The following is a 13,161-nucleotide window of genomic DNA, read 5'->3' as shown; positions in this document are numbered from 1 at the left end:
TTTGCTTCATGTTGATTTCAGGTGGGGGCAGGAGTTGACCCTAGGGATGGGTGAATGGCAATTTTGATTTCCCTTCGTTTCCCCTTTTTTCCAATCTATGTTCAGTTCAGTTCTCCACATTTTCACATGTTTGCACATTTTTCCTAATACACTCATGTTTGTTTGCAAGCTTGCCTGTTAAAAGATATTTTTTTGCAAAGCAATTTTCCCAATATAATTATTTTTTATAAATTGTTTGCAGTAATATATGCATTTGTAAGCACACTTTATCCTACTTACATATATGAATTTTTGTACACATGATTTGGTTGCATTTCCATAATTTACAGAAGTGAATTTTGAAGGATGGATGTGTTTTGGTTTACATCCTGTTTTGGAAAATGCAGATTACATAGGTTCACCTTTAAATGCAAACTGAAACAAATTTCTGTACCATCACTAGTTGACACACACAATCAGACTTCCAGTTTAAAATGTACTATAGTACTTCTCTTATTGTCTCTTGTCCTAAAATAAATCACACCCAATTTGGCAGGTTATTCTATTCCAAACCTGCCCAGCTGATTTTCTAGTGATTGTTTGAGGCATAGGCATTAGATATTAGTTGTCAGGGGTTCAGGAGCAGAGACACAGGAGATGGAGCAAATGGAGAGTGAGGAGGAATCCGAGGGGGGTGTAGGCAGTGACAGTGGTCAGAGAGATTCCACGAGTCTCCAGCGAATCAGAAGATTCACAGAAAGGAGCGCCGATGGCCAGGGCAAGGGGGGTGCCAAGGGGGAAACCCCAGAAGGAAGGGGCCAGCGGGGACTCCCTGAGCAGCAGTTGGAAATCAGGACCAGCTTCCCCACCAGAGCGCAGTGGGGGGGAGGAGTCCCAGGCATCGGGACCAGTGTTCTCACTACCAGCGAGAGGAGATGAGTCAGGATTGACCACGCCCACATCGGAGAGCGGGGAAACGGTCAAGAGGAAAGTCACAGGCTGGGCGCGTGCGCCAAGTTCAAAGGTACAGGCAGGTAGCCCGGATAGGGAGCCAGGAAAGCTGGATTTGAAATGAACAAAGTAAGCCCAGGCTTTAAAAGATTTTATAAAACTAATTTACAGATTACGGTCAAAAAATGTTACCTCCTCAAGCTGCTCAGTGATATCATTCTGATTCTTTGCATCTGAGAACTGTGGAGATTCTGTATAAGCATTAAGCATTCGTTCCAGACCTTTAAAAAGAATATTGAAGGAATAACCATTTATAAAAGATTAAACAATCTGTACTATAGTGTTTTTCCCCACACAGAGAACATTTGCTAATCTTTCATGCATATGTCTCTGGGAAACAAATGCTTCATAAAATGTTTCTGGAAATCAACTGCAAAGTGTTATAGTGCCATTAGAAAACTCCCAGGACATATTTATTTATATTAAAAAATTAAGAGCTGCTTTTTGGCTCAATAGGCCACAAAGTGGTGTACAATCATATTGTGATAAAGCAGACAAGGTAATAAAAGACGCAGTCATCTGGAGGACCCAAGATGATCAACTGTTCAAGGAGAACAAATTAACCTAAATTAAATACTGCCTTTATTAACTTTCAAAATGGCAAGAAGGAAGAGGCTAGCCAACCTGGACTATTAAGTGGGCAATTCCTCTGTTAGCGAAGGGTGACTTGTGCATTTATTGTTTGCTTTCGTTTGCTCGCTATCCACCACGGAAGATGCAACAGGTTGCCAGTTGTTAAACCCTAAATGGCTTAGGCCCCAAATATACAAAATACCATCTCCATCCCTACTGGCCCTTTTTGTTAAAACACATCAGAAGTATGAGGAATGGCAGCCTGAGAAGGCTTTTTCTGTGGCAGCTCCAAAATTATATACAGTCGTACCTTGGAAGCCAAACGGAATCCGTTCTGGAAGTCCATTTGACTTCCAAAACGTTAGACTCCCAAGGCAAGGCTTCTGATTGGCTGCAGGACCTTCCTGCAGCCAATTGGAAGCCGCAGAAGCCCTGCCGGACGTTCAGCTTCCAAAAGAACATTCACAAACCAGAACACTCCCAGGTTTGCGGCATTCAGTGTGGAATGTAAGAATGCAGTCAAACGCAACATTGCTAGAGTAGAGATGAAGGTTGTCTCAGTCCTTCAGCCAGAACGTCCTGCTTTCCAGGACTGAAACTTCCTATGTGTAACGAGATGGGCGTGGCCTCTCCTGAAGTAGAAAAGAATCACAGGCTGGCGATCATCTTGTTTCTATCAATGTCATCAGCACTACTAAGATGCACCCTTGGCTCCAGGCCAAGAGAAGAAAAGGGGGGCTTTCTCTCATAAGGAGATAGTCACCACATTTAAACTATGTTATAACCTTTTAAAAGTCTGCCTTCTGGGTACCTTTGTGTGAACAGATGATTTACTTGTAAGTGTTTTATACTTTACAGAAGACTGCATAGCATCTTATTTTAGGAGGGATTAAACAGGAAAAATACCAGGAAATATTTACAGAGACTCTTAACGAGTCTGAGCAAGCTATCTGCTGTGCGTGTGTTTAAAAAAGGGGAATGTTAACTCTGCTGATTTTGTTGAACTTGTAAAGACAAGTTGGGATAGGATATCTTAGACAATATATCCTCCCCCGCATCCCTAAACATTCCCACATTCAGGAGCTAAAGTGTTTGTCCACCAAGGTACTGTACCGCCCCACAGAGATGCATCTAGCATCTTCATTGTACAGCTCTCACATTGGGCTAAAGAGATCTCTTTCCCCTGCTCTTTGAAAATTAAGCTGTTTTGTGGAACCATCTCATACTGTTTTGTACACTGCACTGTTCCATTTGGAACGCTTTTGTGTGCATTATAATTGTAATGGTTTTATCTGTTTTTATAACTGTATAATCTGTTATTGTAACTCCACCCTGGAATCCTATGCTGAAGGGCAGGTAAGAAGTTTTATAAATAAGTATAGGTAAATAACAGGGACGCGGGTGGCACTGTGGGTTAAACCTCAGCGCCTAGGACTTGCCGATCGCATGGTCGGCGGTTCAAATCCCTGCAGCGGGGTGAGCTCCCGTTGCTCAGTCCTAGCGCCTGCCAACCTAGCAGTTCAAAAGCACCCCCGGGTGCCAGTAGATAAATAGGGACCGCTTTATAGCGGGAAGGTAAACGGTGTTTCCGTGTGCTGCGCTGGTGCTGGCTCGCCAGAGCAGCTTCGTCACGCTAGCCACGTGACCCGGAAGTGTCTCCAGACAGCGCTGGCCCCCGGCCTCTAGAGTAAGATGAGCACACAACCCCAGAGTCTGTCAAGACTGGCTCCTACGGGCAGGGGTACCTTTACCTTTATAGGTAAATAAGCTGTGTGTTGAAGGGCTAACAATGCACATAGCTTCCTTACACATTTGTCTTCAATTCCAGGGGAATTGGTTTTAGTCTATCAATCTATGGACTCTTGTCTAGGCCAGTTTTCTCTAGAAGCAATGTCAGGGATTGAATGGTAATACTCAATATATCAAGGCATACAGGCGGCATTTCAAGGCACCTGCTTTGTCTTGTAACGCCTTCTCCAAGTCCTTTTGAACACGTAGTACTTTGGCTTTGACGGAAGCCTGTCTCCTCTCTTTTTCGATGAGGCTCGTAGCATCTTCCTCCTTTTTGCAGGAAAATAAACCCACGTTTTTAGACATGCAGTTCAGATGGAAAAGAAAAAATGCATCCAAGCAGGAGGGTGTTTATTAGAAGTGCAGAAGTACAATGAAGCCTGCTTGACTCTAAACTCAAGCACACATTGAGTGTTGACACTGACACGGTCTGCACAAATCAAGTCCAAGTGACAACATGGTTGACTTCACCGTGGCTTCATGCACCACAAAATGTTTCAGTATTTAGTCTCAGATGAAAAAAAAGCAACACTGACGGCAATAGCTCAGTTGGTAGAGCATACAACTCTTAATTTCAGGGTTGTGGGCTTGAGCCACAAGTTGGGCAAAAGAATCCCTACTGCAGGGAGCTGGAATACATGGTCCCTTGTGGTCCCTTCCAACTCTACAATTCTCTGATTCTAAGGCAAGGCAGTGATCCATCAAAGCACTTAGACCCCGAGAGCATTTTCTTAGAAAAGGAAGGTGAATGTACTATCAGCCAGAATTTATGGGTCTCATGGTATTCTGGCAATCACAGGTGAGGACAGTAGAGATTAGCAAGCACTAAACTAACCTGTATATTCTGTCCAAGACTCTAGTTTTCTGAGAGGGCCACTTAGCAGAGGTGGTAAAAGGTAGCAGACCAGGCCCAACATCTTTCTAAAGTAGACATTGGGATGTTCTGTTGCCCACAGGCATCAACTGTCCTGCACTCAATCTTTTTGCCCTCCACACTGGCAACTGGGGCAAGCTGGTCCTACTTAGAATATTACAGATTTGCCCTGGGGCTTTCAATTCCTGATCCCTACTCAAGTCTCCAGGCCCCAAGCAATGCAGTTAGAATAAATCAAATAGTGTTATTTAGTCAATATTGGATTGTGCTAAATTATTATTCTCAATATGAAATAATTTGACTGCACGCATGCAGCGATATTATAAGTCGCTCGGCAAATCGCCATTTCTAGTAACAGAACTATGTGAGGTAGCATACAAATGTTCCTTTTGCAGAACTTCCTTTCCCTTTATCTTGAAATGTTAGTTTTATGGTGCAACAAAGCAAGGGTGGTACATCAGAGGAAGCAGACATTCTATGAAATTATGCACAAACATGGGTGTTATCAGAAAGATGATTTGAAAGAAGGTTCGTTAAAAATCAGTGAAAGGTTTAACACACCTCTGATTCTGTCTGGCCCCCAAAACTAATGAACAGGGTAATTATCTTGGAATTCTGATGCTTGCCCAGTGTGTGTGTGTGTGTGTGTGTGTGTGTGTGTGTGTGTACATGTGAACACAGCCCTACAGTTTCCCCCGCAAAGTCTTTGACACATAAAAAATTGAAATATGTTCCCAGCTCAGTTGAATAATAATAGTTACAGACAATAAGCTTATCCAGATCCATTATTTGGATACTCCAGTTCTGCTTATCATATTGTGCTTTTGCAATGCATAAGCATAATTGCTGTGCCAATAAAACCTTGTGATTAAGTGGCGTGCAAAGCGACAGTGCTGAAAAAGCAGCTCTCTGTTGCTATTGTATTATAGCTTAGTAATTGCATGATGTTGGATTCCTCCATATAGACAGTCACAGAGAAAGTATAATAGTCAAGAAGGCACGCGCTGTGGCTTTTGGCTCTGTGGAACTTAGTTTCTGATTTATGTCAACTGCTTCCTCTGTGTGGATAAAGCACTGGCAGCACCCGTTGATTTGTGATCAGTCCTTTGTGAAGCAAAAACAGTAGTGACGCCAAATTATTACAAGCCCTTGAATGTGGCTTGGCTGCTTCAGATGCTCCACAATTGGGGTGTTAATTTAGAACTTGCATTATGAGCTGAACATGGTTGCAATGGCATTTATTGCAAGAGAGAACAAAACAGTGTTCAGGTACTCACAAACCTATTTGCAACCTGTAGATCAATATTTTCATAGTATCTGTTTATTAATACCCAAACCGCTTCTCAATGTTTTGTCCCACTCTTGCAGCACACTCCTGATTTTTACAAGATGTGGGCCATGGGTAAAGCCTGAATATTCCATGTGTGCTCAGTCACGGTAAAATGCACGTACCATGGTTTATTCATATATAATGTTAGCATGCCAGCATAGGACCTTGAGAAGCTGCCCTGTACAGTGGTACCTCGGGTTAAGTACTTAATTCGTTCCGCAGGTCCGTTCTTAACCTGAAACTGTTCTTAACCTGAAGCACCACTTTAGCTAATGGGGCCTCCTGCTGCTGTCGCGCCACTGGAGCCTGATTTCTGTTCCATTCTGAAGCAAAGTTCTTAACCCGAGATATTATTTCTGGGTTAGCAGAGTCTGTAACCTGAAGCGTATGCAACCCGAAGCGTATGTAACCCGAGGTACCACTGTACTAGGTCAGACCATAGGACGATCTAGCTCAGTTTTGCCCACAAATGATTGGCTGAGGATATCCAGGTTTGCAGACAGGGGACATTCTCATCCCTAGCTGGAGATGCCAGAAATTGAACCTGTGCAATACAGGATGCTCTACCACTGGACTACAGGGCCAGCATGCCCATCTGGGCCACCAAAGTACTGGTGTGCTAATCATACACTTGAACGGGCCAGCACACATGATAAGAGCAGTCCTAAGGAACAGAAGAGGCTGGAGGTATGCAGATAGGAGCAATCTTGAGAAATGGGATCACGGATGGCAAGAAATCTATTCAGTTCCCATATTAATTGTTTCCCCCATTTACTTTTTTGCCAAATTGGTACCTGTCATTCACCCTGACAGGGAAAGTAAAGTGCCGCAGTTAGACACTGGTGAAATCAGAGCAAAACCTGCGTACCACTGGGTAGCTGGCTCTCAGTTTTATAGTTTACACAGAATGCACCAAGAGGCATGCCATTACACTTCCTCCAGAGGTTCCTACAGCAGTCAGTAGTACTGGGTGATATTTTGCTTTCAACATCATGATATAGCATTGGCTAAATATTGCGATATACTGATATGTTACGATGTCTGAAATAAGGATGGAGCTACGTAGAGGCATAGGCTGGCTTCAGTTTTTACTGCAATGTGGTTTTCACTGGCCAATGCTCTTGTGATTTGTTGCTCCCTGAAGGAGGTGGGGGAGAGCTGAGCCAGCAGAGCTAACGGGCTGCAGGAATCAAAAGAAGCATTGGTTCGTTCCATGCTTTTTCCTACATTGTGATTTTTGCATAGCACACATGCAAACACAAACATCCTTATTCGCTATATATTGCCAGGTCAAAAACTATGAAACCAATATCACAATATGGACTTCACACTGGGTTTGGACAATATATCGTTAAATTGCCCAGCCCTAGCAGGCAGTTCCCATTGCCATACAAACATTGCCCGTCATGATGATAAGCATCTCTGTAGTGCACTTACATAATAGTCTGTTAATAACAGCTCCAGCTTGGTCTCTGTAGCAGGCACGGACATTTCTTCTCCTAACATCTGTGTGTCCTTGTGTGCATCAACTTCACTGACCGCATTATGAAGCCTTGTGTGGCACTAGAATAAGGACAAACAAGATTCAATATGAAAAGAAGCTCTAATAATATTTAGATGGAAGTGAACAGCGCTTGGAATGAACTAGTCCCATTGAACAAAGTTCACTAATGTGATGGGATAATGAGCTGCTTGTGCGTAAAAGCTGAATCCCTCAGAGCTTTGCATAAGTCTCAAAGCTCTGCCTTTACGGGAGCCCTCAAAGCATGACTCCCTCAATTGCTGGCAGAATCCGTCCGTGGACGCTTCCGGAATTTACGCCAACATAAGAGTTCCTTAACGGAAACTCTACGTCTGGATTCTCTGCGTGACAGTTTCCTGCGCGGAGTGGGCATCCCCAGCGGAGGTCCTGAGCCCTCCCCGCTGTTCTCACTGGAAGCATCTTGGAGCCATCCCTCCGCCTGAGTTTCTGCAGGAACTCTCCCTCTCCCCCTGCTGGTTCCTTCCTCAGCATCTGAGGGTCCCTTAGCCTCCTTGAGCCCTTCCACCACCTGACTCTCCGATGGCAGTTCCCTGACAACTAACTAGTTCAAAAACTACACCTGAAAGTAGTACTTGTAAATGTCAGGTGTTCTAAAGGTGAATAAAGTTCAGTTTGGGGGTAGAGCTTTGAATGATTTATAGTTCATCTTCATGTTCATTACTTTTGCCCTCGCCATCCACCAGCAGGAGGCCCGGACTCTTCACTTTCATTTTTATTAAAAAAAATCAACCAAACATTTCTAAAGAAAGTTGCAAAGCTAAATGTGGCAGGAACGGTCTAAGGCTTATTAGGCTATTGCTAAAGACACTAAGTCAGCCACTGTTGCTAAGGAATCAGAAGGAATCTGAGGCATTTCCTGCACCTGTTCCTGGACCTGTACTTCTTGCTGCAAGCTATTCAGGTTAGAAGCGAGAAATGCCTCACATTCCTTCTTTCGGATTCCTTAGCAACAGTGGTGCTTTGCGCCTCTAACAGCTGTGTAGGTGGCAGAAATAAAACAGAGTAAGTCTTCTATTATGGAAATACAATTATGGGGAAAGTTTAACCTGCTTACATTCTGTCTGTCAGACATCTTATTACTTGCGTGTGGCCTCCGATTTGCTTTTGGACTTTGGTTCAGCATACTGGCTGGTAACATTCTGAATGCTGAAAAAATGTATGCCAAGGACAAACTTTTTATGAACTAAAAGGTTCATTTGGATGAACTGGAACTGAACCAGTTCATTTTGAAAAACAACGTTCTTGAACTGGAAACAGTTCCTTTTTAAAAAGGAACTTTCTAACCACTGGAGGTGAAAAATCCTAATATTACATACCGCAATTAGGTTCTGTGCCAAACTGGAAAGATGCTGGCTGTAACAATTTAATGTATTGCACAGAAGATGCAGTCGCTCCTTTTCGAGTTCTAGGATGCTCTGTTTAAAGGAAGGGAGGAAGCCATTACCACACAAAATGGGCAATCTGCAAGGATTTGCTGCACACAGAGCCACCAGAGGAACCCCGTCCCCAATCCAGACTATGCAAAAATAGCTCCTGCAAATGAGAACCCACCACATCCTAAGACAATCTGCTCCACTGCTGAACAGCATTACCAATAGGAAGTGTTCCTAATATGTCTCCCAAAACCTGCCCTACAATTTCCTTCCATAGTTTCTAGTCATGCTACAACTATTATTTGGAGCGCAATTTCTGTTCTCATCCTGAAGCAAAGTTCTTAACCCGAGGTACTATTTCTGGGTTAGAGGAGTCTGTAACCTGAAGCGTATGTAACCCAAGGTACCACTGTACTATCAACCTAGGTAAAGGTAAAGGACCCTTGGATGGTTAAGTCCAGTCAAAAGCAAATATGGGGTTGCGGCACTCATCTCGCTTTCAGGTCGAGGGAGCCGGCATTTGTCCACAGACAGCTTTCCAGGTCACATAGCCAGCATGACTAAACTGCTTCTGACGCAACGGAACACTGTGACGGAAGCCAGAGTGCACGGAAACACCATTTACCTTCTCTCTGCAGTGATACCTATTTATCTACTTGCACTGGCGTGCTTTCAAACTGCTAGGTTGGCAGGAACTGGGAAAGAGCAATAGGAGCCCACCCCATTGCAGGGATTCGAACCACCGACCTTCTGATCGGCAAGCCCAAGAGGCTCAGTGGTTTAGACCACAGCGCCACCCACATCCCTACTATCAACCTACTCATTACATCGCACAGGTACTTAGGACCCCCGTGAGTGGAAAGGGTGTACCCAAACAGCCATAGGTACACATGTGAAGCGCATGATTCTCCCTCCACTGAAATCAACCAGTTTTAAAAGTGTTTTACTTTGGCTGCATTGCACCCTTCGTCTCTTTTATGTAGGTGTTCCTTTAGCTGAAGAATGCTAAAAGGCTTGGAGCAGAACTCAGCATGTGATTAAAAATACAGTAACTCTGTGGAGGTGGTGATGCTTAACAGCATTTAATTAAATTTCTGCTTCTAGAAAAAAAATGATTGAGTATGAAATTTATGGCCAATCTGTTGATGCTTTTTTGGGGGTGGGAGGGTGTTTCTTTAAAAAGCCTCTTTGATGAATTACATTTCATTACGTTTCAAGTCAGATTATAACGTTGTCTATGACAAACCAGATGTTGCAGCTTTGTTGGGTCTACAGATTTTGCCATGGGGGGGGGGTAAACGTCCACACTGACCCCATGGGTCACATTCAGTGACGCTTCTGAGCCTCTCTCCTCCCACGCCGTGTCATAGTCATGGCAGTGAGTGCTGTTTTCCACCCCCAGGCAACACACTAGGCCAAAGTATAGCTGAGCTCAATGCAGCAGCAGAAATGACCAGGGATCACCAGCAAAGAGGCTGAGATCTCCTCTCCAGGAGCCCAAACATTTGCTTCTTCATAAAGCTTCGCTTACGGTTAGGTGCAAACTGGGGCTCTGTGTGAGCCTCCACCCTTTTGAGATGGCTGAGAATCAAGCAATTTCAAGGCTAGATTAAATTGCTTGGTGTGCTGGTGCCAAAGGGATATCTTCCCTTAAGAAACTAGAAAATACAGTGGTACCTCGGGTTAAGTACTTAATTCGTTCCAGAGGTCTGTTCTTAACCTGAAACTGTTCTTAACCTGAAGCACCACTTTAGCTAATGGGGCCTCCTGCTGCTGCCGCGCCACCGGAGCATGATTTCTGTTCTCATCCTGAAGCAAAGTTCTTAACCCGAGGTACTATTTCTGGGTTAGCAGAGTCTGTAACCTGAAGCGTATGTAACCCGAGGTACCACTGTAGAAGCAGCCCCAGAGAAGCCGGGGAAACCCAGCCAGATAGGCAGGACATAAATAACAAAATCATCATCATCATCATCAAGCAATTTCAGTGGATGTTGCAGGACTGACTTTCTTATTCCCCGGGACGATTTGCTATGCTAGCATGGGGTGACAAATGCATGCGCAAACATATCAAGCTGTGTCATTCTGAGGATATGCCAAGTCAGCAGTGCTCCAGGGTTTTATACAGCCTTCTCTGGAGATATGCCAGAGATGGAGCCTTGGACATACCTCTGAGTTCTGGTCTGATTCACCTGGGGTTGTCTATTCTAAATGGCTCCAGCCTGAGGCCTTTCTAGTTTTAGAGTTGGGGAACTCAACCTGGAACCGTCCTGCTTGCAGAACATGTGCTCAAATCTTGAGCTGCATTTTGATCTGCAGCTCCTCCCTTTAATGTTTATAACTTCCAAGAGTAGACCTCTGCTCCCAGGACCTTGATTTCCCCCCCTTCCCCTTCTCGAACACACAGCTGTAAATCAGGAGGTACCTCACTGTTCTCACTGAATTGCAAATCAAAATAAAAAATGGATGGCAGTGCAGAAATGAGGCTTGTTTATATTCAAGGGGAAGTGTCAGAATGAAAATGTACAACAGCACAAGAAAAGAACCTCAAACGACTTGCCTGGTGGCAATTTTCTAAAGTGCTTTCCCATTTCAACCTAGTTTTACAGGCGGCTAGATTCTTGTCATAGTAATCTTCATCGTCCTTTGCCAGTTTTGTCGCAGATTTTTCCAGGTTTCTGAGCAACTGAAATGAAAATATAAATGCAAGTTGTTTTAAAAAAGAGAAAGATGATTGACTTCTCTCACCAGAGGCATTGTTCTCATAGCTGTGTTGGAAGGGGCAAATTATCTTCTATTTATGCACCTGTGAGGTCAGGAGAGGTAAGGCCAACAGCTTAACAGCGTGCTATGTGCATGACAACATGCAGAAAACTGTGTTTTGTGTGTAGCAAATCATGAGTCTTTGCTTCACAATGCTGAAAGTCACCTTCTCCCCTCAAAGACATAGATTGACTCCCCTCAAATGACATAGATTGACTCTTGTCATTTTATCTAGCAGCCTGGCAGGACCAATGCTTCAGAAAAGTAGGCTGTTATTATCGTTACTACTTTTATAGCCCAACGTTCAATTCAATAACCTCACACATGGCTCTTGTCCACCATTTTATCCTCATAAAAACCCTATGAGATAAGCTGGGGAGAGAGATAGTAACTGACCCAAGGTCATGTATGGAGCTTCACCATCAAGCGTGGATTGGATTGGGGAAGAAGAAAGGAGGGAGGATAGTGAGGATAAGTGGTAAACTTATATTCTTATAATTAATGTTTCAGTATGTTTTTATATACGTATGTTGGAAGCCATCCAGAGTGGTCAGGGCTACCCTGTCAGATGGGTGGGGTATTATATTATTATTTAAAAAAATTGGATGCCCCAATTTTCATCAGAGAAATGTTGAAGTGTATGGAATCTGGGTCTCTCTGGACCTAGTCCAGCCCTCTAACCATGCCACCACACTGTCTTCATGATTTGTCATCTACTTTAGCTTCTACTGTGGAGGAGATTGCACTGCATCATGTGACCTAATGCTCTTGGCCCAGGGGACACTGGGAATTTTCCTGGGGACACCCATTCTCTTACACACAACCCACATGGTTGTAGGCAGGTAATCTGGCTGTGTGGAAACCAAGAGGCAAGCGCTTGTCTGAAGATTTACCTTCCTTTTGGTCTTTGGTGAAGCCAATGCTTGGGAGCTCTCTGTTTCACGGAAGAGTGCTTCATGGTTCTTGGTTAGCTCCTTTAATTTCTTCTTGGCCTGCCACCAAACACACAGAAATCAATTGGGATGTGAGGGGTTGAAGGAAACTCCATATTTTTCAAGCTGAGCTGGGGATCAAACTGAGTAGGGATCTCTCATAGACAATTTATTACTTGATGTCGTGATTATTGTTCTCTGCCCAGACTCGTCTTTCACTGACGGAAGGGGTTAGGGCGCGACTCTGACAGTGGGTAAGATGTCATTGTCTTGGAATGGCGAGTACGGCATATGGTGCAAAGGAGATATCAGGCAGAGGACAAGTGATGGCTTCTCATTATGCTGCTCTTGAGCACATAAATTAATCCTTGTGTTCATAAGCTCCACAAATGGTGTAGATCTAAAGACCTCCACCGAGATTCAGTGGCAGCAAACTGATCTGCACAGGCTCACCAACAGCAACCTGGGCTGGAATTCCTGGGAAGTCTGTATCTTCTTCACCTGTGTCACAGAGGTCACGCCATGCATTTAAAGCGCATGGCTTCCTCCCAAAGAATCCTGGGAATTGTAGTTCCCTCCTCACAGAACTACAATTCCAGGCACCCCCTCAAATTGAAGTTCTCAGGATTCTTTGAGGGAAGCCATGTGCTTTAAATTCAGAGGGGATGCGACCAGAAACTACTCGCAAATATGTACACACACACACAATCATTTTTAACTTTGTTGATCTGGTCTGGAACAGCAAAGATGGGCACCACAGATCTATACAGTTTCAAATGCCTGCAAGCAAAATTTGGGGTGCTGGATACCTTTGTAGTTGATAGAAGCACAGGAAGGTGCCTTGCACCACAAAAATGGTACACAGCTTTGTTGTTCCATTGGGAGTGAGGGGAAGGAGAAAGTTCTATAGCCAAGTAGAAGAAGACTTTTTTTTTCATGCAAAAGGACCCATCTTCAATCATGGTAAGACAACTAAAGATTCATTTGTGAAGCTC

At 44.0% G+C, this 13,161-nt stretch overlaps 1 protein-coding gene across 3 annotated transcripts in view; it reads right to left on the bottom strand.

Annotated features, from left to right (window-relative positions):
- NOSTRIN (nitric oxide synthase trafficking) overlaps window positions 1-13,161 on the bottom strand; it is a 34,724-nt gene that overhangs the window by 5,608 nt on the left and 15,955 nt on the right. For all 3 annotated transcript variants that reach the window (XM_083710257.1, XM_083710258.1, XM_083710259.1), the window contains exons 7-12: window positions 12,128-12,226; window positions 11,032-11,157; window positions 8,418-8,516; window positions 6,996-7,121; window positions 3,516-3,624; window positions 1,123-1,211 (exon numbers count right to left, since the gene is read on the bottom strand). In XM_083710257.1, the coding sequence (XP_083566383.1) occupies window positions 1,123-1,211; window positions 3,516-3,624; window positions 6,996-7,121; window positions 8,418-8,516; window positions 11,032-11,157; window positions 12,128-12,226 (648 nt within the window). The remainder of the gene's footprint in view (window positions 1-1,122; window positions 1,212-3,515; window positions 3,625-6,995; window positions 7,122-8,417; window positions 8,517-11,031; window positions 11,158-12,127; window positions 12,227-13,161) is intronic.

Source organism: Podarcis gaigeae, assembly GCF_964106915.1.
Source record: "Podarcis gaigeae genome assembly, chromosome: 1".
Lineage (NCBI taxonomy): Eukaryota > Metazoa > Chordata > Lepidosauria > Squamata > Lacertidae > Podarcis > Podarcis gaigeae.
The sequence above is the reverse complement of the archived record's forward strand: the minus strand, read 5'-3'. Positions and strand labels throughout refer to the sequence as shown.